The 26866-nt window shown below is 44.2% G+C and overlaps 2 protein-coding genes across 2 annotated transcripts in view; both read right to left on the reverse strand.

Moving 5' to 3' along the window:
* SCHIP1 (schwannomin interacting protein 1) overlaps positions 1-25644 on the reverse strand; it is a 122014-nt gene extending 96370 nt beyond the window's left edge. Inside the window, exons 1-2 of the mRNA XM_027061529.2 lie at positions 25500-25644; positions 24547-25248 (exon numbers count right to left, since the gene is read on the reverse strand). Of these exons, the coding sequence (XP_026917330.1) occupies positions 24547-25248; positions 25500-25508 (711 nt within the window). The 5' untranslated portion in view covers positions 25509-25644. The remainder of the gene's footprint in view (positions 1-24546; positions 25249-25499) is intronic.
* IQCJ (IQ motif containing J) overlaps positions 25117-26866 on the reverse strand; it is an 841043-nt gene continuing 839293 nt past the window's right edge. The window contains exon 6 of the mRNA XM_053221266.1: positions 25117-25248. Coding sequence (XP_053077241.1) covers positions 25221-25248 — 28 coding nt within the window. The 3' untranslated portion in view covers positions 25117-25220. The remainder of the gene's footprint in view (positions 25249-26866) is intronic.

Raw genomic sequence — 26866 nt, forward strand, 5'->3', positions numbered from 1 at the left:
CGTGGGGCTCGATCCCATGACCTTGGGATCATGACCTGAGCCGAAATCAAGAGTTGGACACAGCCGACTGAGCCACGTAGGTGCCGTGAGTTATTTATTTTTAATTCTCTTATTAAAACTTTAGAAATGAAAAGCCAGTCACCTAAATCCTTTCTGCAGGTAGGAAAGGGAGTTTCAATAAAATAAATCCTAAACAAACTAATAACTTTAAAGAAAAATGCCCTTCCAAGCCAATGACAACTAACATGCTGATTAACTGTGAAAATAAAACACAAATATCTCAACAATGAAAACTTTACTGTTAACTTTACTGTCTACAGTATCTACTAAAGCTACGAATGATCATCAAAACTGTAATAATAATGGCATGTTACCATTTATGGAGCACTTCTCAGACACACTGTCAAGTGCTTTACATACACAATACTTTAATATCCCTGCAACATTAGTGTTTATTCTCACATCATAGACAAAGAACTGAGCTCAACAGGGTAAGATACCAAAGTGGTAGAGCTGGGAACTCAAAGCCAAGTCTGTCCTCTGCCCCAAGCCATGGCCCTTGACAGGCCTTTAATAAAGGCTTGTTGAACTGCTCTGAATATGACACAAGGAGGGCACTATCATTACCAATTCTATCAGCCCTACAAATGAACACACAAAGGAACTGTAGCAAAAAGAGATACCATGGGATTCTAATCTTTAGGAGAAAATGAGTCATTTTTTTCTAGACACAAGACAGAAACACCAAGATAAGAACAGCTATTATGAGGACAGATTTTTACACTCAAATATGAACATGACTTCAAACAAAATCTCAAAGTGAAATGAGAATATGACACAGCATTCTATTCTCTGAGAAACTTAAATGTGATATTAAAAACAAGCTGAGATTTCTGGGTGCCTGGGTGGCTCAGTTGGTTAAGCATCTGACTTGGGCTCAGGTCATGATCTCATGGCTCATTTGTGAGTTCTAAGCTCTGCATTGGACTCTTTTCTGTCAGCACAAACCCTGCTTCAGATCCTCTGCTGCCCTCTCTCTCTCTGCCCCTCCCCCACTCGTGCTCTCCCTCAAAAATAAACATTAAAAAAAAAAACCCTGAGATTTCTGTTCCCTTCATTAATATAAAAGCATTTCCTAACAATGGCTGGAAAATAATCTGTAGGTTAATCTAAATAGTTTAGTAGATTCCCTCCCTTGTTCTTTATAAGACATCCCTTTATCACAAACACTACCCTCACTTGTGATATTTTAGTAGAAATAAGTGAATGAAACTGATAGAAGAGACCAACACAGGAAGGAAGGGAAGCAAAGAAAGCCACGAGCTGCTGCTCTATGATGCTGAGGCTGACACTCGCAAACCACATTTCTCAGGCAACTTTGCCACCTGGCTCCCTGCTAGATCCTGACCGTGGGAGGCACCCGTGGGAGACCGGCCAGTGAAGGGAAAGGAAGGAGGTGTTTCATGAGATCCACCTCGTCTATGACATTCCTCTTGTGGCTGCAGAGACTACCAGTCCTAGGACAACCCTTCTGTGATCTGACTGTGGCTGCCAGATGCGCCCCAAGGATGCTTCCCAAGCACAGCTGCGTCACCCCACCCCTGCCAGCACAACCCCAGGGCACCTCCAAGGAAGGTTCTGGTTACACCATCGCTTCCCTTTTGTTCCCTCAATTCTCAAGGTGGTGGCTGCTTCTTGCAGTTACTAGTCTCTGGGTTACCTTGCCGTCTACTTTTTCTTCTTCCTTCACTTGCGTAACTAATTCCCCGCAGGATATCTACCTCGTAAAATTTATAGAATGGTTTCTATTTGCTGACTGGACGCTGGGAGGGTAGGACAATGAAAGCAGAAGGTTAAACATGAGAATGCGCCTGTTTTGTGCCGTGTCACTGAGATTGGTGTGGATCGACTTCTTGTCTGCACTGAGGTCCACGCACAATAACCCACGGCCGTTCCAGGGCCATCTATCCCCATGTGCTAAGGCTATTTATTCAAGTGTCTTTCACAAGAAGTTCATGGCAGACAAGGTGTGAGGTGTTATACAGACTCAGCCCACAGTCTGATTTCTCAGAACCAGTTTTAAGGGACTGTCTTTATTTGAAAGGCCAAATTTTTGGTGCCAATGAAGGCAATTGCAGGACTCTACAATAAAAACACTAAAACAAACAGTATAAACATAACTTTTTTACAACACAATTTGGTTCAAATATCTTTATTAAGAAAGGAATCCCATTCTTAATGTAAAATCTAAACATAGCATGATGGAGGCAGGAAGCCAAAGCTCAGGGAAAAATGACCTCTAAATGGACACGGAACATTTTGAAAATATTAAACGTGTAAATGTTTTTTCAAAGTCAAGTTCCCTTCATGCGCAAAGAAAGATGGAAATAATCTCATAAGGGGAGATGGTAACTTCACCCAAATTAACAACCAAGAAAGGAAACTCAACACATAAAGGGCACATATTAACAAATTCTAATGCTGCCCAAGATCCTCTTTCATAAAAGCAGTGTATGTTACATCTAATGAAAAGTTACTATAAAAATTAAATGTTTAATGATTCGCTAAAAGTATTTCCAATCTCTGTGGACTTTGAGCCCCACTGCTGAGTAGAGTTTGCAGGTCAGAGAGAAGCGTTCTTACAGACCAGTAAAAACTGAAGCTGTCCATGTAAAGGATCCATTCCCCAAACAATGGCCCTGTCTACTCCTCGCACAAAGTCCAGGGAGAGAGGGCCTTGGGCCGGCAGGATGTGACCATCCTTGTAGGGGGTGGTGGTGCTGCAATCAATCATCCCTTTCCTTGGCTGACTCTCCATTTCCTTCGGCTCAGCTTTCCATAGTGTTGCACTAGGAGGGACTACCCCTCCCAAGCTGATAGGATTATTCTGCTCACAGAGGTGGTTTTAGTTCTTATTATAAATCAACAAATTTACACTGATATTTTTTTACACATCAGCGTGGTAATCTTGATTTACTTGAGTACATCTCTGAAAAATAAAACTACCTTTCTTATGATCACCAAATCTGTATCTGAGCCATGAGGCTAAGGGAAAGATCCTGGATTACATAGATCAGCGATTCTCAAAGTGTGGTCCTTGGATCAGCAGCATCAGAATCACCTGGGACTTGTGAGAACTGCAAATTCTTGGGCGTAACCCCAGATCTCCTGAGTCAAGGGGGTGAAGGCCAGCATTCTGTTTTAATAAGCTCTAGATGTCTCTGTGGAGGTATTTGTTTTTAGATGTGATACACACTTAAATTCATAGACTTGGAGTAAAGCAGATTACCCTCCACAGTGTGGGTGGGCTTCACCCAATCAACTGAAGGCCTTAAAGGAAAAGATTGAGGTCCCCTGAAAAAGGAACTCTTGTCTCCAGATGGACTTTGGTCTCAAGACTGCCGCATCAACTCTTATTGAAATTTCCAGCCTGCCAGCCTGCTGTGTACATTTGAGACTTGTCAGTCCTGAAAAGAGCCAATTCTTTAACATAAATCTCTCTCTCTCTCTCTCTCTCTCTCTCTCTCTCTCTCACACACACACACACACACTCATCTATTGGTTTTGTTTCTTTTTTCTCTGGAAAACCCTAATACAGGTTTAATGTATGTGTACATTAGAACTAGGATTCTGTTTTTTCTAGTAGTATAGTGCCTAGAACATAGTAAGGCTCTCTATATTTTTGATAAATGTATGAACTGTGGTAAACCTACTGAAAAAAGGAAGTGGATAATTCGGCCCTGTGAGGGGGCTCTCGGAAAACAGTCAATCCTGAGGACACCTCCACTAAATAGCTGTGAGCAATAAACCTCTCCTCAGGAATCTTCTAGAGTGTATAGATGAACCAACAGGAAATCACATTCAGGAATTGTGTTTAGTGTTTCTGAGTTTAATTTCTTACAAGTGAAAGAATGCTCGGCACTCAGCAGGCCATTCTTAAGATTCTGCTCTATCCACAGGACCCACTGTTTTAAGTGGCCTGGGCACAGTGACTGCATCCTATAATTTCTGTTATGCCTTGTATCTAGAGCATGATTTTAGAGTAGATTTTTATTGTATACTGTTTTTCTGGAAAGAGTGCAATCGAAAACTTAGTCTCAAATACTGTCGATTTTAGTGTTTGCCTCAATCTATTAACCTAAAGAATGTACTTTTCTGAGTGATGGGAACAGAACTCATGGACAAGGACACTCCCCTCCACTTCAGCAGGGGTCACTAAGAACAAAGGCTAAAAGCTTAGGCTGCAGGCTGAGGGTATTGTTTCTGAGGGTCAAGAGTCATCTTGATTAGACTATTTGAAAAGTCTCGGATGGTCATTCAACTGCCCCACGAAAGCAGAAAAAGTAAACATTCTTCAGCTAACCTTCTCCATCCCCTGCCTACTGAAGCCCAACTCAAGTTTCTTTGAAACTACGCCAGATTTTTAGCACTAGTGTACTGACTCAGGCTGAGTGAGGGGAGCTGGTCAAAAGGTAAGCAGAGGCAGGCAGAAAGGATGACTGAGGGCCAACAGATGCCTTTTCAACAAAGTAGTCAATCCTGAGGTTGAATCTATGAAAGTAGTTAAACTACAAAGGTATTCTCCTGGAGGAAAAAACACTAAGAATTACTTTGTTGGATTTGCTCCCTTCACCTAAAAAAAAAGCTTAGAATTTGAGGAACCGGATTCCTCATTTCACAATGTATCCATTTATCTCCCTAAACTCTCAGCAAGGCGCAGGCTCTGGGGCAGGGCCTGGGGCAGGCTGACAATCATTTAGCCTCCACAGACAGGCTTACAGGCCTGAGCCAGGTCTGTGTGCACATGCATGGGTTAAACAGGCACTTGAAAGTTGGAGGAAGGTGCCTCAGCAACTTCTAGAGTTTATAAGACAGCTCAACACACAAAGGTTTAGAGACTCCCACCCTACATTCAACTCAGATGGGAGTTACTTTGAAACAAATTCTAGGTATTTGCTGCAAAGTGTAAAAGTCTCAGAGTAAAAATAATTAGATCTGTAATGAACCTTATTAACAGGAAAAAATGAAATGAAAGCTATTTCCTTGTAGAAAATGAGCAAAACATCTCATTTTGCAAGCCCCTCCCCCAGACAGAAACAACTAATTATGTCTTTTAAATGTTCAAACTGTTTAAAACACAACAAAAAAGTAAACCGCACATACAACAAAAATATAGACGATGTATTGAACAAGTTCCCAATCAAATGAATATCACGAAAATAAATCTGATGATTTCAACCAGTTTGTTTCATATAACCAAGTAATCATTGTCCGTGAAAGAATAAGCGGTTCCAGTGACAGACAGCTCTTTTGTTTCTGCAAGCAGTGGTACCCTGGGTGTTTTGTTACAACTTCTGACTAACATCCTCTTTATTCAGATTGATTGGGAAAATATATTTTTCTTTTGACAGAGTTGGGTTGTTTTTCAAAGAATCACTTGTTTCAACTTACACTCTTCTACAGTAGCACTCAAATTCGACACCTCGTGCATCACTCACAACTTGCCTGGTCCCCACTTCTCAACAAAAAACCATGGCCCCGTGGGGATGGCTCTGTATTTACATTCAGCCGCACACATCAGCATTTACCAGGGTGAGGCCGCTGGCTGTCAACTCCTGGCTCTTAGTCAATATTTAATCGCCCTGCAGTTATGTAGGGAGAAGGAAACATTCCATCTCCCAATACATGCCTTTAATATGAAAAAAGCTTTCATTACATTTACAGAAGCAGGGTTAAGCTTTTCAGAAAAGCTATCAAATTGAGGAGTTGCACAATTGTTCTGCTATGGCATTTTAAGTGTATGGCCATTAATAGGTGTATAAAATGAATCATACATAATTGTGACTATTTTTTAAAGTTATTACAAAGCTTTGGGTTCACTCTACAACCTTTTCTTTGATGGAGAAGGGTGTTAGAGAAAAACCAGGCAAGACCTGTCTAGTTCATAACCTCTTAGCTTTAGTTCAGTCTCCAGGTCACAAAGTAAAAAGCAACCATACTAAGAAGAAAAATCAGGTTTCTTTGGACTTTTACTTACTGTTAAAACCTTCAGTGTTGTTGTTGTTGTTTTTATTATCATTTTTTTAATGTTTATTCATTTTTTAATAGAGACAGAGCATTAGTTGGGGAAGGGCAGAGAGAGAGGGAAGCACAGAATCTGAAGCAGGCTCCAGGCTCTGAGCTGTCAGCACAGAGCCTGACGTGGGGCTCGAACCTACAGACTGTGAGATCATGACCTGAGCTGAAGTCGTACACTCAACCGACCAAGCCACCCAGGCGTCCCACAGTTTTTTGGGGTTTTTTTGACAGAGATTTGTAAATAATTTCCTAGACCCAGCACGATGCCATTCTAAAGGATAACTAAAGGAACAGAAGCCAGTGGTTAAAGGAAAATAGTAATAGAAACTGATGGGTGCCACCCACGTTACAGGGAATCTGCAAACTCCAACCAGACAAAAACGTTTCATGTTTCTCGTGTAGGAAATGGCTGTTCTAACAAGCTGATCACCTGAGCTGGAGACGTTTTTACCATTTAAACGAGATCTGCAAGGTTCCGTAGGGAAGGCTCATGCATTACTTACGGTGTTAAGATAAAAGGAAAATGGCAGCGAAGGTGAATCAGAGTAGTAAGTATTTAAAATGCCTTAGCTCAAAGGCACACAGTTCTCTTTCATTCCTTCTACTAACCAGTGACCAGGCTGAACAGGTGTGGACTTGCTCAACTGGATGACATGTGGCAGGAAACGTTTCACTTTAAAGTTGCAAACTGTATTTGACATTCAACAGTTTTTCACCGTGGGTGGGTAGAAGAGAGAATTCACCTTTACCTCAGCTCCTATAATTCATTGGTCCTGCACTGATGGAAGGGGGAAAGGAGGGAGGGGTTTCCCTAACCTCCTTGCACCTGCCTGCAAAGAGGCTTCTGAAAGGAAGACCCAAGACCCAGCTCACATGGCTGACTGTTAGAATGCCTGACTCTCGGCCCCCAATCCTGTCAGCATCTGGGATTTCAACATCTCTGCCCCATCTCAGGTCAGTGTGACTACAGCTTCAGGTAAATCACAAGTGGCTCTTCAGGAAAAAGGCTGGAGCTTTGTTTTAACATATTCCCAGCCCACAGCACCCAGTAGACCATATCAGGATACCCCACAAATATGCCAGCTCCTTTCAACCAAAACACTCAAGAAGTTCCTGGAGCCTGAGAAGTTTAACATTAATTCACTACTCAATTCGAATAGCTTCTTCCCACTTAATTTCCTAAAAGGGTACCCACGGTACCCCTAATTCTCTGGGTACAAGGAAAGGGCATTTCAAGCCTTGTGCCTATCATTAAACTCTTTGCAACATAAAAAAAATACTTTGAGTTTACTACAGGAAGATTGCACAGTTATTTTATTGTACAAAAGATGGCTTTTAGGAGTAGTGGTGACAAGTGCCACAGATGAGGTGCAGACTCCGATGCCTGGGGTGTGTTTATTAGGAAAAAGAGTGATTTTCCTCAGGCTAGTCCTGACTCCATTTCCACAAACCTTTCCAAGCTCCTTCCCAGCCCTCACCCACAGCCCCGCCCCGAGAGGCAGCTACCTGGGGCAAGGCCATCCCACCTGGCACTGGGCTCCCTCCTCTCCAGGTCGGGGTCAGCTGTCCTCCTGCAGCTGCCTCTGCAGGTGGCTGAGCGAGAGGCTTCCAGTCTCCCAGACCACCCTTCATAGCACTTACCTCAGTAAGTAACTACCCGAGAAAGTTGTTTAATGTCCATCTCCCTCGCCAAAATAAACATGCCACTTGGGCAGAGCTCAGAGCCATCTCATCTCCCTAGGGTCCAGCATCATACAGCTACTGAATACATGGCTGTTAAGTAAATAAGTACATGAATGGGCAAGAAAAAAATCCTGGAAGGCACTGGGCTATACTGTAGCCCGAACCCCCTCTACTACATCTTACCTGACCTTGTCTCCCTTCCTGGTCCTTCAGATGTCAGTTTCTTTTGTTAGACGGCCACAGATGACACTATATCTGAATGTGGCCCCAGGACTTTCTGGGTGTGTTGCCCACCAGATGGGAAGGACTCTGAGGCATGCCCCACTGTTCACAGTTGCCTGTAACCTGGTGACCCACAGTCCTGTTCTGTATGTAAAACAATTTATGAGGAGCAGCTAGCCCAGGACTAGGTGTCAAGAGAGCAGGAATGCACCATTTTATCTCTCAGGACCTCTGCTCAACCAGAGGAGCATTAAGACTCCTTCAAACCGACATATAGGGCAAGTTTTTGACTGGTCTTAATGGACTAGACAGATTTATTAGAAGCAAGCAAAGGGGTATTGGTGGGAAAGCAAAGGGAAGAAACATAAAGCCATGCATTTATGTTCAAAAGAATTTTTAATTAATTAATTAAAAGTTTTCACTTATGAAGAATTCTCAAATAGCAGCATATGGGTACAAGCAGATATTGTATATCCAGAGATTACAGATGTTTGGATGTGGCCATGGCCATTAGCAAAGACAAGCAGTTATCATGTGATGAATGGCAGAAAGGCTAAATCCCAAGAATCTGGTGTAGCAGTTTTACTAACTGAAAGTAGCATATGGCCCTTGGAGCCAGCAAGACCTGCCCCAGCTCTGTGAGCCGCAGTTTCCTGGTCTATACCGTGGGAGTACCTGCCTCACTGTGAGCATTAGGCACAATAAATGAAAAGCAGCCAGCTCAGTACCTGCCCATAGCTGGCACCCCGTAAGTAATAGCTATTGTTATTATCACGAACGCAGGTTTAACCCGCGTCTCTTCAGTCCTCACAGCATCATTATGCTCTTCGGCAGCACCTGGCACACGTGTGTGCCGATGGGATTTACGTCAACCTCTTAAGCTCCATGAGGGCGAGAATCGCCCTGACATGACGGCTCCATGTGAGCGTCTGCTCACCCTTATCCTCCATACCTAACACATAGTAGGCATTCAATATATATATTTACTGAGTGAATAAAGCCATGAAGAAAAAATAATGGCATATATTAAGAAAAGACTTGGCAGAGGTGCCTGGGTGGCTCAGTCGGTTGAGTGTCCAACTCTTGGTTTTGGCTCAGGTCGTGATTTCCTGGTTTGTGGGATCAAGTCCCAGGTTGGCAGCGCAGAGCCTGCTTGAGATTCTCTTTCTCTCTCTCTGCCCCTCCCCCGCTTGCTCTCTCTGTCTCTCTCTCTCAAAATAAATAAACTTAAAAAAAAAAAAAAGGAAAGGCTTGGCGGACATTATTTTGCGGCCTATGCTTTGTGAAAATCTTCACATAAGTAATTTTAAAATCTAGCTTGTACTCCTAAATGAACTCAGAGACTTTACTCCTTCAAAACTCAGAGACTTGCTACTCTTAGATCACACAAGAGCATAGTTTCTACCAAACAAAAATGGTTAGAAGACAGTCTTTAATTCACATTAAAAAAATTACACAAGATTTGTATCATACTAGTTGTTTCTATCCCAATAATTATAAGGAGGCTACGACTACTATTCTGGGCCAGGACCATGTGATTCCAGAGCCAGCTGATAACCACTCCTCATTAAAGTCTCAGCTGCATCATGAGCACACGTCTGGACTGGCATCACAGGGCACTGGGGTAACGCCTGCAACTGCAATTGATGTTTCAGCCCAGTGTTTGATTCTTGGTATTTGCATCACCAGCCGTAGGTTGAACCCTATATGATCCAATTAGCTTTGGTCTTTTCCAAGACTGCTGAGGTCACCCTTAGATCTGCCCAGTCACCCCCTAAATGGGTACCATGAGTCACAGGGCAGGGAAGTAGAATGAGGGTGTATGGACAAGATGCCCTGGGCAGACGAGCTATGAGGTCTCTGTGTAGGATGTCGATGTTCTGTTTATGACAAGTCCAAAGTCTCTCCTGCTCTGTGTGCTTATTTCCTCATCTGTAAAATGAAGAGGACCGGGCCAGATGAGCTCTAAGGTCTATTCCACCTTTGGTATTCAATGATTCCGTTTAAGACTCAAAAACCTTAAAGACTTCTACTTAGTGGTATGGCCTACAGATATCATATATGAACATGAGTCATAAGTCAAGAGACTGTTTGCTGTTATCAGCTAGGGTTCCTGACTGGAAAGCAATAAAGCCAACACTGGCCAACCTAAACTCACAGACTCAACAGGAGGTGGGCCCTGGAGTAGCAGCTGGAAACACAGAGAGAGAAAGGCAGGCTGGGAAGGCTGGTTAGCAGAAGCAGGACATGGTCCCTCATGGGAAGGGTTTGGCAGTCATTGCTGCAAGGCCCTCTGGCTGCTCCTAACGGTCTTGCCATGAGTGCTCTAGACCCGAAGTCCCAGAGGGGCTCTTCCACCTGCAACAGCGCCAGGGGAGGGAGAATCTGCAACTGAGGTTTCCAGAACATGAGTCAGCCACTGGCAATTACCCTTCCACCAAAATCACACACAGCAGAGAAGGGATAACTCCCTAAAAGGAACCCGGGCCCTATTAGGAAGGGTAACTCATGCTGGGCACAAAGCCCACGAACATCCACGATGGGGGCAGGAACCCAAGAACACAGGGGTCGGTGATGCCAAAATAGCCTATCCTCCAGCACAGCATCTAGTGAATTTAAAGAGAGTATATACTCTGAAGAATCTATTCAAAACATTGTGGTCTAGAGAGCACTGTTTCCAATGTGATTTTATGGGTTTTGCTGAGGGAAACATTTACTTAGTAGTATCATAATCCACAATACATTGAATTAGTAAATTAGTAAATACATGTAATTAGTAAAAGAATTCTGGGAAATTTAAACAAGCCTAAGAGGAAATCACTGATTCTCTCAGCCAAGCCAGGCCACCAAAGGCAGAGAATGACTAACCAGGAAACCCTCTTCATGAGAAATCACGGAATCACGGGGACATCCTACTGCTGACAAAACTATGGGTGTGCCCATTACTAGTTTAGTTTTTAGAATTCTGATGATTCAGTCAACAAATACTGAACATCATGATATGTCCATTTCTTTTCTTTTTCCACTTCTGCAGGAGTCTCAAACCCCTTTCATAGTTATTTCTAATCTGTGAAGCCTCCCAAATTGGTTTCCATGACTTGTCACTCATTTCACATCTTGAGTGGCATTTGTCCCCCAGGTCACTTATAGCTGTCTCTAGTCAACTGTAACTTATTCCTTTCTGCCTGAACTTTCATGCCGCCCACAGAGCCTTCGCAATTCCACCAGAAACTTAACTTTATTTATTTATTTTCGAAGCTTGACTTTAAAGAAGCAAACCTCCAAACCGAAAAGCTGCTTCCTAAAGAACAAACAACAAACAAAAAATGTGGATGTCGGGGAGCCAAATAATATTCCTAAGGACAGTGACAACTTGTGGCTGTTTACGGGCCACAGGAAAGTAGACGATGGGCAAGTATGCAGTTTATGCCACGTTGGGAAACTCCCAACACAGCTCCTCATGCCTGCCTTCCTGATTAGAGCTGTACCCTCCACAGGTATGCATGTGTTCCTCTCTTTCCCTGCCCTGCGTGTCTGCGTCACTGCACACGCTTTCCCCACCGGGCGGCAGTAGTCTCCACATAGGAGGGACAGAGGAAGGGGACCTGGTTGGAAGAGGGGCTAGACTTGTCTTCAAAATGCATTTACAGGGGCACCTGGGTGGCTTGGTTGGTTAAATGATCAGCCTTCCGCTCAGGTCGTGATCTCACAGTTTGTGAGTTTGAGCCCCACATCGGGCTCTGTGCTGTCAGCACCAAACGCGCTTCAGATCCTCTGTACCCAGTCTCTCTCTGCAGACCTCCTCTGCTTGTGCACTCACACACACTCTCTCTCTCTCTCTCTCAAAAATAAATAAAATAAACATTTAAAAAATGGATTTACAAAAAGCAAACACACAGTGGAATATTTGCTTAGGTTTCATGTTTGCTTGGGATGACTTTGCAGGGAAGTACAGGAGACTATGGGGGGACCCAACTCTCCCCTCTCTCAAGCCACAGCCTTTGAGGATATATTAGTTATTACCATTGTTGACTAGTTGTAATACCTTTTAAATTGTAAAAGCTAGTATAAATCCAAATAAGGCCTGTAGTTTAGGTAATAATACGGTGTCAATGTTCATTTCTTAGTTTTGAGAAATGTGCCACAGTTCTAGGAGGTGTCAACATCAGGAGGAGCTGGGGAAGGATGTTCATGAACTTTCTGTAGTATCTTTGTAACTTTTCTGTAAATCTAAAGTTATTCCAAAATAAAAAGTCATTTTTAAAAAGCTAAATGAACAGTGCTTCCTATTTTTCCTAAGGGAAGTGAATCAAGACCCCAAACTTCTCTCATTTGTTTGAAATCTGTAATGACTTTGTACTTAGAGCCAGTAGCTCTAAAGAGGAAAACGAACAAACAAACAAACAAACTTCCAAACCTCTATACTTTCAACAGTATATTATGTAGTAGCAGCTGGAATTAAATAAAATCTAAATATGATTCAGCAATATTGAAGTTTCATTACATTCCATATAATAAGAAATTTTATTAAAACTTACCCCTACCACCATCCCTTGAATTAAATGGTCTCAGAGGAGTTTCCAGCAGATAAAAGAACTGAGGCCACAGATCCTGCAGTGTGTGTGTGTGTGTGTGTGTGTGTGTGTGTGTGTGTGTGCACGCGCACGTCATTGTTTAAGGTAACTTGTTCTTAAAGTGTTCCTCCCTTTTCATTATTCATAAATAATGAAAAATGAATCATGGTACATTTCCCAGAATCCAAATAAAAACTCAGTTTTTGAACTGCTTTGAAGATGAAAGAGAAAAGTAAATTCTAAGTTATGGGATGTGTGTAAGAATTAAGTAAAATAGAACAAGGTGTACATGTTATCTCTTACTTTTTTTCCCCCTCTGGATGTTATTGTTTCAAATTATTTTAAACATAATCAGTGTTCTTAAATTTAAGTGTTCTTAAATCAGAACACTTCATGAGTTTCCCTTCCTGGCATCTCTCATTTCTAGTATCTCACCAGACCTCTTAGCAAGCCACCCCTACCTCGCCCACCTCACCCCCCACTTCAGGAAAAGTCATGTAACCTCTCTGCGTCTCTGTTTTTTCATCTATGAAATGGAAAGGTTGGGTTTGGTGTGAGGTGGGAAGCTGGTAGCCCAGAGGCCATATTTTGAAGAGCTGATATGTTTGTTAGCCCTACAAAATTATGTCTGTTTTTTTTTTAACTTACACGCCAACATTTCATATTAAAGATATTTCCCATAAAACCTTGGTCTTGGGCTTCTCCTGTTATGTCAGAATGCCGAGACTACATTCTGGCATGGCAGCAAATCAGCCAGTGTGGAAGAACACACCCTCCAGTTCACCTCGGTCCTGTTCCCCCCTGACCCACTGCCCTCATTAGTTACCTACATAGCCTCTGGAAGCATATGGGTTTTGCATCCTTGCCATGGAATGTCTCCCAGCTCTAATATTTGGATTCCCAGTGTGATTGTTTATTAGTAACACAGAGTTCTAACTTGGCCACCAGCACACTGGAATTTCTGTAGGGGTCTTACTCATATGTTAGCACACACACCACAGCTGTACATTTGCTTTGTTGAGTGTTTCTATATGAAACACAAGAAAAATAAATCTAATATTGAAACCACATACCAGAGTAGAGCAGGTATTCAAAAAGCTTTAAAATTACTGTGGCTTCAAGTTGTTCTTCTAGAACAAGATCTGACTTTAAGGGCTATTTGGGTCAGGCTGTGGGGCCACTGTAGGCTGGGTAACAACCCTAACGGGAGATCACTGGTTACATAATTTAAGTATTCAAAAATAAAATCCCAATGGTCTTCTCTCTTACTTCTTACCAATTTTAGAGTGGAAATAAAAAGGACAGAGCACTTAAGATGCAGTTGCTCATAATAAAATGTCAGACCAGGTCAAAATGGACCAAAAAATTATGTAAGATTGCACAAAGAAAAAAAAATTGTCTGCAATTTTCATAAGTGGTATAATTTTTAGCTACTGGTACCATGAGGAGAAAAACAGAAGGCTAAATTGGTTTTGAAACTATTTGAAAACAGGTTATTTTTAAAGGAGTGGAGATTAGCCTTTAAGTTCTTTTCTAAGAAGACACTGTGCAGGTTCCCAGAGGTTCAGGCCCTTCTTATTTTGGAAATAAGTTTAACACTACTCTTTTTTTGCGTGGCAAAAAGGGGGTACAAGCTATCATGCTGCTGGACTTGACATTAAAAATACCCCAGCATTTTGTAACACAGCAGCTTTTCTCGTTCTGTTTTTATTTTTTAATGATCTAACCTCAAATCTAAATTTATAACACTACTGGAGATCTTAGGAATTATGAGGAAATTACCTCATTCCCTTTAAACTTTTTTAGACAGGAAAATTCTTTCCATATATGGCAAACCCAGAAGGAAGCAGAATCAAATTACATTAGTTTAGTAGTTGCCATGACTTACCTGTTGTTTTGTTCTGAGCACGCCTACAACCTATTAGTGAGTGAAGGGGCCCTGGTCACAGCCAGCAGGCCAGGGAGAGTGCCCGCTCTTGTCTCCTCATTACCAGGTGGTCCATGGGGGCATCTGGCCAGGAGCCCTGGTCATCAGAGGTGCTCAGTCCTAGATGAGCCACTTTCATACAGACTTTGAACTGGTTCTCTACAGACAGGTGACATGCACACGAATGAAAGGACACAGAGGCAGGCTGAGGATCACAGTAGGGGGTGGGGGGTGGGAAGGGGACCCTAGAGGAGAAAGCAACGGGTGTGCATCGCTAAGGGGACAACAACATGCCAGATCAGGGGACAACAACATGTCAGATCAGCTCGCCTGTGCTCAGGGAGGTGCTGACAGGCAATCTGCTGCCTGGAGGCTTGGCCGTGAGCCTGAAGAGACCATGCTCTACTCTGCCTTTTGTCAAGCCCTCTGAGAACCAGCCTCATCCACCTGGGCTAGTGGAGCAACACTAGAAAAGCCCAACCCACACATTTTCTTGACAGGTTTTTGTAATATTTTGTACCAAAAAAAAAAAAAAAAAAAAAAACCAACTCTGTGAATAACCCAGACATTCATTTCTACAAGAAAGAGTTCTGAAGGATCAATCATCTCTATTAAGACATGGGCAATAAAACCCTCTTGAATTGATAAATTTGCAGAAATCAGCTGCTGACTAATGCATGGCTTCTTGTAAACCATAAAAATTGAAGCTTTTTAAAAACATATATACTATGCAAATATCCCAAGGAAGAAAGATCCACAATCACTTTCAAGAAGCGTAAATACTGAGGAGTAACTTTGAGAAATGGAAGGAAATAAAAGAAGAAAAAACATGAACATGATATTGCTGATGACGGATATGCCAGAAAGGTCATTCAATTTCAAATAAGTATTAAATGTTTGGGTGGAGGTTCAGGAGTATCAGTAGAATGTCCAGGAACAAGGATTCAAGTATCAGTAGAATGTACCGGATAATTGCCACTGTATCAGGAAATCTGGATTTATCAGGAAATCTGATATACAAGACTAGATGGAAGAAAACTGGTAACTCGTTTGCTTCCTGTAAGCTTTGCTTTAATATGACTTCATATCAGTTACACACAACTAAAAAAAAATATTTCACAAGTACTTTTAAAAAGCCATCAACCTGGAGCTGAACAAACACTGGTTGAGTTCATTCCTATCACTTGAGTATTTCCTAGCCTAAACCATCATCTTTTGAGTTATATATACCTTCTGGAGAAAATACCACCAAAGTAGGGGAAAATGGGAATAACCTAAAATGACACAAACGTTAAAAAAAAGAGGTCAGGTGGGGAGAATAAAATTAGTTTAAGCACGTGTAGGAAAGAAAACCGAGAAAGACAAGTGATAAAGATTGGTGATAGAACATGCTCGACCTAAGTATGTAACAAATATATAAGGAAAATAACATCACAACAGTGAAGTAGTAGCCAAAACCAAAACGAAGCAAAGAAACAAACCAAGAGCAGCTGAAACAATGAGGGTGCTGACAGATTTGATGAGGCTTGGTTAAGTGAAGGACAATGGTTATTACAAGTGTCCTGAACCTGACAAGAAGAATTTGTGATGGCATGGTTCTACAAATTTACATGGCAAACTGAGAAATATCATACAGGGAACATAAAAACCCAAACACGTCTCCCTTTCCTGACGTCCATTTTTCTATTCCTTATTCTCACCCACATTCTGACGAAGCCTGAGGTCTTTCCTAATGGAGACTCTTTCACGGGCTGCTACTTAACTCCACAAATGCTTAGCTTTCTCGATTTTTCTTGATTTTATTATCTTCTCCTGTGGGGGCTTATAATCAACTATTCACTTAAAAGTCTATTTCTACTTGCAGGTGAGCTGCATAGAGATCTTCTCTCTCCTATCTTTTTGAACCCGGGCTCTGCCTCATGGTCTGACAGTCAATGGAAGCACTTTGTACAAAGAAGTGACCTACAGAAGGGTGAGCCTGAACCCTAGTTGCTCCCTTCTCTGCCTCCTAGAACTCAGGTGGCTCCTTGCAAAGTTCTCAAGTGCCAGTCATCCACTGGCCCAAAGAGAGGGAAGGACTGTGCTGCCCAGTGGTGGAAAGGAGGCTGGACAGACAGAAAAAGGAGCAGTAATGCAAAATACTGTCAACCCAGGAAAAGCACTGTTTTGTTGGTAGAGATACACACAGTGATGAACCGAAGTCTGCATAGAAGGAAGCAATTTTATGATCGCCTGAAAATGTTGGTTTAAAAAAAGAAAAAGAGAAACAAACAGTAAAATAAAAACTTTTGATCAAGCGCTAAAAAGTAGAATCTACTTCCAGACTCGGTCAGGCCTGAGCTGAGGATGTTGCATGAAGTTGGCTGAAGATGTTTAATCTCCATAGACCTGTTTCTGCCTTTAAAAATGATGAGGGTTTGATGAGAAGACCTCTAGGATCCTTTCTATCTTTAAAATCCTATTACTTTTCTATTAAAAATGTTCAATTTCATGATTGACACTTGAATTTCTACTAAAATTGTATGCAAAATAATCTCCCAGTCACTGACAGCATAAAGTATCATCTGTCCCACCTAACAGCTCAAGGAGCATAAAGCTGCTAAGACAAGAATTTACAAAAGCCTTTTTTGTTAAAGTTCTTGGGACTGAATTTCAAAAGTAAGAAGACAAGACCATTCATGTGTTCAGGGGGAAAGGCCTAGGAGTAAAAAATTTCTGTTTTTAAATCCAAATGTCATAGAGTTTAGATAAGCTTTTAAGAAAGGACCTGGAGTTATTATTATTAGCACTTGGGTAGATAAGAGACATACCCACAAAAAGATAATTGACCATAAGACAATGTCACTGAAAGAGCCTGGAATCAGAGTCAGAAATTGACAGGTCGGTCTAAGTTTTATAAGGCCTGAGACTTCAGGCAAATCCCTGAACCTTGCTGAGCCTCAGTATTATCATCTCTAAAACAGGAATCATTACTGCTTTGTTCAAATTTCAGGTGTCATGAGGATGGAATGTGATAATGAATATGAAAACACTTAAGACTGGAAAGTCTTTTTTAAAAAGCTAAGTATGAAAAAGTGGTATATAAGTGGAATAAAAAGTTCAGAAGAGTGGTTGCTCAGGGCTGAGATGATCAGCTGCAGTTTCCCAAAGAGGTGAGGCCCTGCATCAGAGTGGACCTTGGAGAAGCAAGTGCTGGGCAGGTCGGTGGACAGCAGCATGTGGACCTGCTCCAAAGCCAAGGGCTCACACTGGGCTTTCCTGAGTGAAGTAATAAGGAATGGCAGGCACAGGATCTGGACTTGAAGGCATGGCAGAGCCAGACATGGATGGAGGAAGGTGACAGGATGTCAGTGGTAAGGGTGATCAAAGAGCTCAGTGAATGTGTGATGAGAATGTCTACATCTGTTTTACAGATACGCACTATCCTGGAAATTTTCCTTAGGGTGTTTTAATGCACCACTACATGCAAACTAGTTGGTAGGCAAAGGTTTCCTTTAGTCCACCTACAACACTTTCAAAGGCTGTTCCATTACAGGATGAACCATGTGATGGTAGTTTAAGTACCCACACAGCCCCAGAACTTGTAGTTTACCTGCAACCTAATTTTTTTTTAAGTTTATTTATTTTGAAAGAGTCAGAGAGAGCATACACGCATGAGGGGCTGAGAGAAAGAGGGCGAGAGAGAAAGAATCCCAAGCAGGCTCCAAGCTCATCACACAGCCCGCTGCAGGGCTCGAATCCATAAACCATGAGATCATGACCTGAGCCAAAATCAAGAGTCAGACACTCAACCGACTGAGCCACCCTGGTGCCCCTGCAACCTATGTTTTTTTTTTAATCCAACCATATATTTCTTTAAAATCTTGAATACATGCTAATGGATAGAGCAGCTTTTACAGCTCTTAAACAAATATCAACATAAATTAGAAAAACAGGCAATGATGGCACTAAACATTTCAAGGTAAAAGGTTGAAGCATAGAATACGATCGGCCCTGGTAATTTCTGGTTATGATTAAAAAAATCAAAAAGGTTTACCAATGTGATGTACTGCTCTGTAACTAACAAGGAATAAGAGATAGCTGCATACCACACAGAATATTTTCACTGCTATGCCCTGCACTGCCAAATCACTTACAAACTTTACAAACTTACAAACTTTGCAATAATTTGTAGGAGTAATAAAGACCTCTTGATTCAGTCCATAAAAATGGGAATTCACATAATCTAAACATAGCCCAAGTAACTACAGAAACAAACCACTCAGCCATTCAAGCTCTTTCAGTGGTGTCATTGATAGAGATGGAGTACCTGAGCTATAATTCTTACAGAATAATACATTGAAAACAACCTGTAATTACTACCATTCTGGAAGAAACGTATGTAATTTAAAGTTTGCTACTAGTTAATGGTACAAATAAAAAGACATTATTTTCAAGTACTTTGGAAAAAACTTCATCAGGAGAATTTACTTTCAATTAACATGTCGATTAAAATTATTCTTATCTTCTCATTAAATGAGAAAATGTACCTGTCACAGGCACTAAAAATAATAAAACCATAATTAAAACATGTTGGGTCTACAAGTAGAACTCTTTAATTTAAAAATGGGTTTTGGAACAATAGGTGTAATGATTCTGGTTGGGTGTAAGATGTGATCCTCCTACTCTCTCATTGTTGTAAAAGAGATGGAAGCAATCCCCCCAGTCACCTGAAGAGAGAGGTTTTATAAGTCTCCAAGGACATAGATGGAACAGAGCAACCAAGGTTATAGTGAGTGCATAAATAATCATGGTGACAGAAGCAGCTTCTTTGGAAAACAGGCAACTTCTAAAGTTGCTTACTGTATGATCCAATCATTCTACTCCTAGGTATTTACCCAACAGAAATGAAAGAATATGTTCCTATGAATGAATGTTCACTGCACTTTCATTAGTAATAGACAGAAACTAGAAACGGGGAGCCTGGGTGGTTTTGTCAGTTGAGTGGTCTACTCTTCTGCTCAGGTCATGATCCTAGAGTCATGAGATTAAGTGCTGAGTTGGGCTCTGTGCTGAGCGTGAAGCTTGCTTAAGATTTTTTTTCTCTTCCTCCTTTCCTCCCCCATTCACACACAGGTTCTCTCAAAATTCAACAACAACATCAACAACAACAATAACAAGGAAATTAGAAACAACTCAAATGTCCATCAACAGGGAAACAGGGTATATCCATAAAATGAAACACTACCTAGCAACAGAAAGTAGTGAGCTCTTGATATATATAATAATACGGATGAATCATAAAATATTACATGCTGAGTGAAAGAAGGCAGACAAAAACTGAGTACATAGTATATGATTTTACTTACATTCATCTTAGAAAATGCAAACTAACCTGCAGTGCTAGAAATAAGACCAGTGATTGCCAAAGGACAGGATGGGAGTATTACAAAAGGGCAGGAGGATACTTTTTGGGGTAAGAGATATGTTTCATTATCTTGATTTTGATGATAGTTTCACAGGTGGACACATGTCACATGAACTCATCAGATTATACATTTCAAATATGTGCAGTTGGTTGTATGTCAATTCTACCTCAACAGTTTTTTGTTTTTTTTTTTAAGAATCAAAAAAATGGGACAAGAGGGAGAACAAAGAGGATAAGTTTCTAGGCAGAATAGGCTAAACTTGGAGGACCTCAGACCCTGAGGAGAGAAAACCTCACAGAAAGACCATTGAGAAAAAGAGGTATAATTATACTCCGTTTAGGAAGAGGAGTACATTGAGGCAATGGGCACTCCCACCCCAAGAAGAGTGACAGGGCTACAAAGAAAGATCCAGGAGAAGCAGGAGGAAAGAGAAAGCTGACTGCTTGGGTCTGCACTGAAAAGAGGGAAACCATGTTTCTCTAGGATTGATTGCCCAAGCCAGTTCAGCAGTCATAGTAGGCAGGGAAATGAGAATTTAGGGTGAACACTAATATAAGGGGGCAGGACTCCCTTAAACTTGCCACAGCTGGTTCTAAATCTGACATCAAAAGCACCAATCCCCAGTATCTTTCTTTACTTCTTTACTGTGTGTGGCCCTAGATGGGGGGCCACACACCTGAGGTGATGTAAGCCCAAGGCAGGACTGTGAGAAACAGGTAGAAGCCAGATGAGCAGGGGCTGGTGAACTGGAGGAGGCACTTCTGGGGGTAGTTCTGGTTGTTGGGTTGAACAGCTCCCCTCCCCATGGGAGCTACTGGGGATAAGACAAGATGGTGGAGTAAAGAAACCTTGCTGCCCTCAAGGCTCCAACATCAAGGTTGGGGGTTGGGCCATCTAGGAAGAGGCTGGGCCACCTGAGGCAATGCAAGTTTGTCTAGCAGGATAGCAGGAGGTAAGGTCACCAATCGTTTCCTTGGGGGGACTCCCTCTGGCACCTCAGAGCTCTGACCCCAAAGACAGTTCTTGGCACCATCCAAGCCCATGCTCTTTGGCTGACACCAAGCTAGAGATAAACTGCTTAAATCCTACAGGAAGGAAAGGTCAGCTTTAGGGTTTAAATTTGCCTCTAGGGCTTTTAAATTTGCCTCTAAATTTTCAGTAGATTAGGAAAGGCTGATGGTCAACACATTTTTGAGATCTTAGTTCTTCCTTTTGAGTGTTTTGCTGCAGCCATTATTCCATCAAAACAAATCAAAACTAAACCATGTTTGTGAGAAGAGACTCATAAATAATGGTATGTTGGTTATTTCCTAATTTATTTCTGTCCTTAATACCTACTAGGGAAGCATAAGAGGGGACTTGTCATTTAAGAAACCTACGGAGGTGGAAGCCTCTTTCCTTCCCTTTTACTTCAAATTGATTTTAGCATTAAAATGAGAAAAAACACAGTCTGATAGAAGAAAACCTTTCATAGATTACTTAGTGGGCCCTTAGGCAAATCACTTACTTCAATGAGCCTCAATTTTTGAAACTGTAAAATGAGGGGGTTGGTTTAGGTCTGGGTGTGTGGGTCTAATAAACCATTCATTCATTCATTCATTCATTCAGTATTTGAGAACCTACTGCATCCCGGGCAGTATCACAAGCACGAGGCTACAATGATTAAAAGAGAGGCAAGACCTGTACACTACAACTTGATTCTCAAGAGACCAAAAATGAAGGGGAACCCAACAAGATGTCAGGTAGTGATAAGCACTAAGAAAACACAAGGAGTGCCTGGGTAGAGTGCCTTACTTTACTTTGGGGGGCGGGGGAGGGAGGGTGGTCAGGGATGTGAGGGCTGAGTAGTCTGGAATGATGGGAAAGAATAAGCCACTTGATTCCCAGGAGAGGCAACCCCATGGGCAAAGTCCTCAGGTGGGAAGAGCTCATTTGGTCCTCTTCATAGGTAAAGGAGAACCTACTCCTCTTTTTCATTTTATATCCTTCCTCCAAGTAGTCTGTATTAATTCCATTTACATGTATTTATATAGAGCTTTTTAAAGAGGAGCAAAAAGGGGCACCTGGGTGGCTCGGTCGGTTAAGCGTCTGACTCTTGGTTTTGGCTCAGGTCATGATCTCATGGTTCGTTAGTTCAAGCCCCACATCAGGCAGTGTGCTGGGGGTGTGGAGCCTGCTTGAGATTCTCTCTCCCTCCTCTCTCAAATAAATAAATAAACTTAAAAAAAAATTTTAAAGAGGAGCAAAATGTTTGATTTGAACAACTTATTCCAGATAGGCTTTCTCCTCTACATGACTCCTTTGTTATTCTCAAGTTTCTGTCCTCATAGTTATAAATTTTCCCACTTATCCCAGGCAGGAGTAAACAGCATTTAAATCAGTGTTTTTTGAATTTTATGACAATGACCCATAGTAAGAAATATATTTTACATCATGACCCAGTGTTTACATAAAACCAAAGCAAAAGTTTTTAAAACCAAGTTTACTGTTTTATTTCATTTCTTTTTTTAAATGTTAAGGTGATTTCATGGGTAACTTACAGTATGAAAAACACTATTCTAAACCGACACTGGCTATTAATTTTGTTATTAACAAACCAAAAAATGGTAAAATTGATTAAACAACCTCAAAGGCTCTCCCCTCCCCCTTTTTTTCTGTGCACATACTTGCTTTAAAGAAATGGGTTTCAGGTTTTTCTGCATAGCTTGTGGAGGAAATGCCCAGAAGGGACATTTTCAGGGGGGCTGGGGTGGAGGGAAGGGAACCCAAATAATGCAAATTGTTCAACAGGTGAGGAGACACCTTTGGTTTCAAAGATTGCCCAAGAAGGAAAGATTCACAGTCTTCATAGTAATAGGCTGTGTGTGTGTGTGTGTGTGTGTGTGTGTGTGTATGTGTGTGTGTGTGTGTGTGTGTGTGTGTGTGTGTTGGGGGAAGGGATGTTGTTAAGTAATTTATTAAATTTTAAGTTCTTAGAGGGGAGTCAGTCTGTACCCTACCTCCCCTCACCATAATTCAAGTCTCACATGGACAGATGTGTAACTGTAGCACAGAGAATCAGACCTTGCATTTAGCACATAGTACACAGGTGCTCAATAACATTTTGTTTAATAGTTATTAAACAAAAAATATTAAATAATGGGGTTTGTTGTCATCATCAAATCCTAACTTTGCACGTACATAAATTATTATATTCTCCTGGAATGTATTAATATCATGCAATAGTAAATGAAATGTGTTTATCTTCAAGTCATTGTTTAAGTCCAAGGAGCTTAATCAGGTATTTTTCTCAGACACTAAGTGGGAAAAGGATGTTTTCCATTGCAAGGTATAATACATAGAATTGGCTGTAATGGAAAGATTCCACGTCTGCTAGTGGCCATGGTAAACAGCTGGGATTAAAATGAGTGTGTTAATTTAATAGGTAGTTTCTCAAGGGACACTAACCAGTGGGCTCTGTCAGCCAAGGGCTCTCTCTGATAGAAACCATGCCAATTTCTCTGTGAAACGTGGTTAGTGTCCTCACCCCTGAAGTCAGAAGTGCATGCACCCAATTTCCAGTAGCCCCAGGGCCCTGGAGCAGAAAAATTACACCTGCAAGCCAGCATTTTCCCACACTGCCATACAGCTGCCACACACAGAAAGCGGCTTATTGAAACCGTGTGCCCTTCAGCCCCATTTAGGGACATCATTAACGATTTCAAATTACAACTGTTGCTTTATCTCAAAACAATGATAAATAGCGGAGCTACATTCCTGACGCTTTTAAGTCATTGATTTGCTCTCCTCTCAGGGGCAAAAAAGATGTTGAGACAAGTGCAAACCTGCCAGAGCTTCTTATTATAGATGCAGCCCTCCTTCTCTCCCTGTCTCTGTTCCACTTCAGCACCCCTCCCTCTATGGATTTCCTGAACTGAGGCAGTGTGGCCTCCGGTAAGGAACTGCAAGTGGCTCCTTCTCAAAACAAGGAGGGCTTCACCAGAGAGGCTGAGGCGACAGGGGCAAAAACCACTCTCTCACCCTAGCAGGTCAATGCCCCCCATTCCCCAAGTCAACAACAGGTCGGGTTTCAGAAAGGAACAAAGTCTCAGGGCAGGGCGGTCACCCATTCAAATTCAGGAGCATCTGCTTAAACGCGAGACGGAACAAACCCTGCTGCCATACCGGAGGTGTGGGCAGGCGAATGTGAGCGTGTGCACAGGGACAGACTATACATGGGCGAAACGTTAGTGGTAACGAAGGGAGACCCACCACGGTCGACAAAGCCACAACTATTACCACTTGAAATATCACCCGCAGGGCACTGGCTTCGGTGCCAAAATTTCCCCGGATTTATTTTCAGGCAAGTGACTCACAATCTCGTCTCCATAAGTAATTCCATTAACATGAGTCGCCGGTTCCACTAACTCGACTTTCCGCTGCCCTCTGGCTGCCCCTCCCTCCTCTCCGCCCATCCTGCAAACCCAGACAGCTCACAGACTGAGCAACCGTACCCCAGGGTAGCAGAAGGCAGGCTCTCAAGCCCGGCCCCCACCCTCGCGGAAGGATGAATGGGGCCGCAGGCGGGTGGGAGAGCCAGGCGGACGCGTGCGGGCTGTGCGCGCGGTGTGTACGCGTGTGTGCGCGCGTGGGCACGCACCCCCGGCCAACTTACGGAGGTGGAGTTGGTCCTGGTTTGTCCCTGGTTCCGCACCTCCTGCTCCCGGAACTGCAGTCCAGCCAGATGCTTCTCCAGTGCCTCCCAGTCCATAGGGGGCACCGGGGGCTCCTCCGGGACACACGTCCCGCCGTCCGTGGGCTGAAGGCAGAGGACCCCAGTTGCCGGACCCCGGCCGCCGCGTCGGCCCCGCGCGGGCTGGGGCTTCTGGACTGCCCGGCGGGGGCCGCGAGAACCGCTGGGCCGGCCGGCCAACACCACCACGTTGCCATTGTGCCTGAGGTCCTGGGGGTCGTTCGGGTGGAGGTTGCCGTTGGGCACGGGGGGCGGCATGGCAGTGGTGGCGCCCTTGCCCCCGCCGCCGCCGCTGCGGGTCCTGGCGCTCACGTCCCCCGGCTCCCGGGCCGGACAGCGGCCATCCCGGTACCCCCGCTCGTCGCGCTCGTCCTCCTCTTCCTCCTCCTCCCCGTCCTCCTCCGGCGCCCACTCATCAATCACCTTCTTCTGGTAGACCGGGAAGGGCTCCTCATAGTCCTCCAGGGCAGACACCAAGTCCAGACTGCCCCCCGGCGACGACGAGGATTTGCACTCGGAGCAAGGGGTCACTTTGGTGGAGTTGGACTGCGAACTGGTGCGGCTGCTGCTGCTGCTGCTGCCGCCGGCGTCACTGCCTAGATCCATCCCATCCTCTCGGTAATCCTAGGGGGGAGGAGGCAGAGAGTGAGCTGCCGGGCCGAGCCTGCTCCGGCCCCCCGCCACCCGCCGCAAGCACCCCGGCCCAGTGCCCCGCGTCTGCCTGGTCGGAGGTGCACCCCCGAAGGAGGCCTGGGGACGGAGCCGGCACCAGCTTGAGGCTTCCCTTCGCCCACCGCCCCCCCACCCCAACCATACTTCCTCCCAGTAACTAACCCTCAGATTAGCAAAGGGGGTGCCCAGCCACCAGCGCTCACACTTTCCATAAGAGGGGCCCCGGGGCGCGCATGGACTTTGTTGTAACCATTTTACGCCGGGAGCACCCCTGCACCCCGCCCCAAGGATTCTCCGAGAACCAGACACTTTCCCAGAGAATTATAATTCCCTGGGGGCGGGACCGAGAAGAAGGTGGGCGGCTACTGAATTCGCACCTCGTTCCGGGCGCCGAGACCACCCCCCACTCGGCCCCGCCTCGCCCCGCCCCCGCCGGCGGCTGGGAGCCGGCTTGGTTCGCCAGCTGAGCTTTACTTTCTAAGGAACCGCAGGCAGCTCGGAGGTCTCACTCCCGCCTCCGCGCCTCCCTGACCCGCCCCTCCTCGGCCCGCCGGAAGGCTCGGGGTGGGGGGGGGGCGCTCTCAGCTTTCGCAGGAGAGGGTGGCTCTCCCCACCCCAAAAGGTGTGCGGGGCCGGGCGCGGCGGCGGTAGCTGCAGGCGCCGCCACCGCCGCCGCCGCCCTGGGGGAGGGAGGACGCGCCCTCCCGGCGGCGGAGCCGGTCCCGCCACCGAGCATGCCCAGAGGCTGCCGGGCGCGGCGCAGTCCGTTCTCCCGGTTTTTGCGGCTGCAGTCTCAGGCGGGAGGCGGGCGGGCTTGGGTTCAGAGAGGTCGGGAAAAGGCCGAGGGAAAGGGGCTCGGGGCGTTAGGGATGCAGACCTGGCCAATTAACAGGGGCGGCACCCTGGGGAGGGTGGCGGGTGTTAACCCACAGACACACACAAAGATTTTCTGGGCGCGTTTCAAGCCCTCTTTTCGGGGCTCTTTATTCTGCCTTAGCCTCCCGGTACCCCAAAGCGCGGTCGCGGCGCATGCTAACCCACGCGGAAGTTCCCAAGTGATCCGGTGAAGGACCTCCCTCCTCCCACACGCGCACAGACACTAGCCCTTGTGGGAGCCCGAAGTGACGTGTGCTGGGTGGTCATGCACCATCATTTCCCTTCCACCTTCCTCGGCCACTTCCTCTCCCTCCACCGCCCTGCTCCAGTCGCCTTGCCCGCGCCCCTTCCAAGTTCAGGCTGTGGGCGGAACCTGTTGCTTTAGCTCACGCTTCCTTCCCGCTACCGGCCGCACGCTGAGGATGACCTCAGAGAGGTGTGTGTCTGGGGAACGGAGAGCTAAGTGGAAGATGGGACTGATACCTGGAACGTTGGTGAAGAATCTGTTCTAAAGGTTTAGGCGAACCTCTAAAGTCCCTTTTGGCCGCCTCCAATCAAGGTGACATTAAAGGAAGGGAAGACGTGGATATCAGGTGACCTGCTCCTGGCACTTAAACTGACTCTGCGTCCTTAAATTTTTCTGGAAACCGAGTCAAAGAAACCTATGCTGGGTTTTTCGGAATGCACACTGGTT

Source organism: Acinonyx jubatus, chromosome C2, assembly GCF_027475565.1.
Source record: "Acinonyx jubatus isolate Ajub_Pintada_27869175 chromosome C2, VMU_Ajub_asm_v1.0, whole genome shotgun sequence".
NCBI classification, from domain to species: domain Eukaryota; kingdom Metazoa; phylum Chordata; class Mammalia; order Carnivora; family Felidae; genus Acinonyx; species Acinonyx jubatus.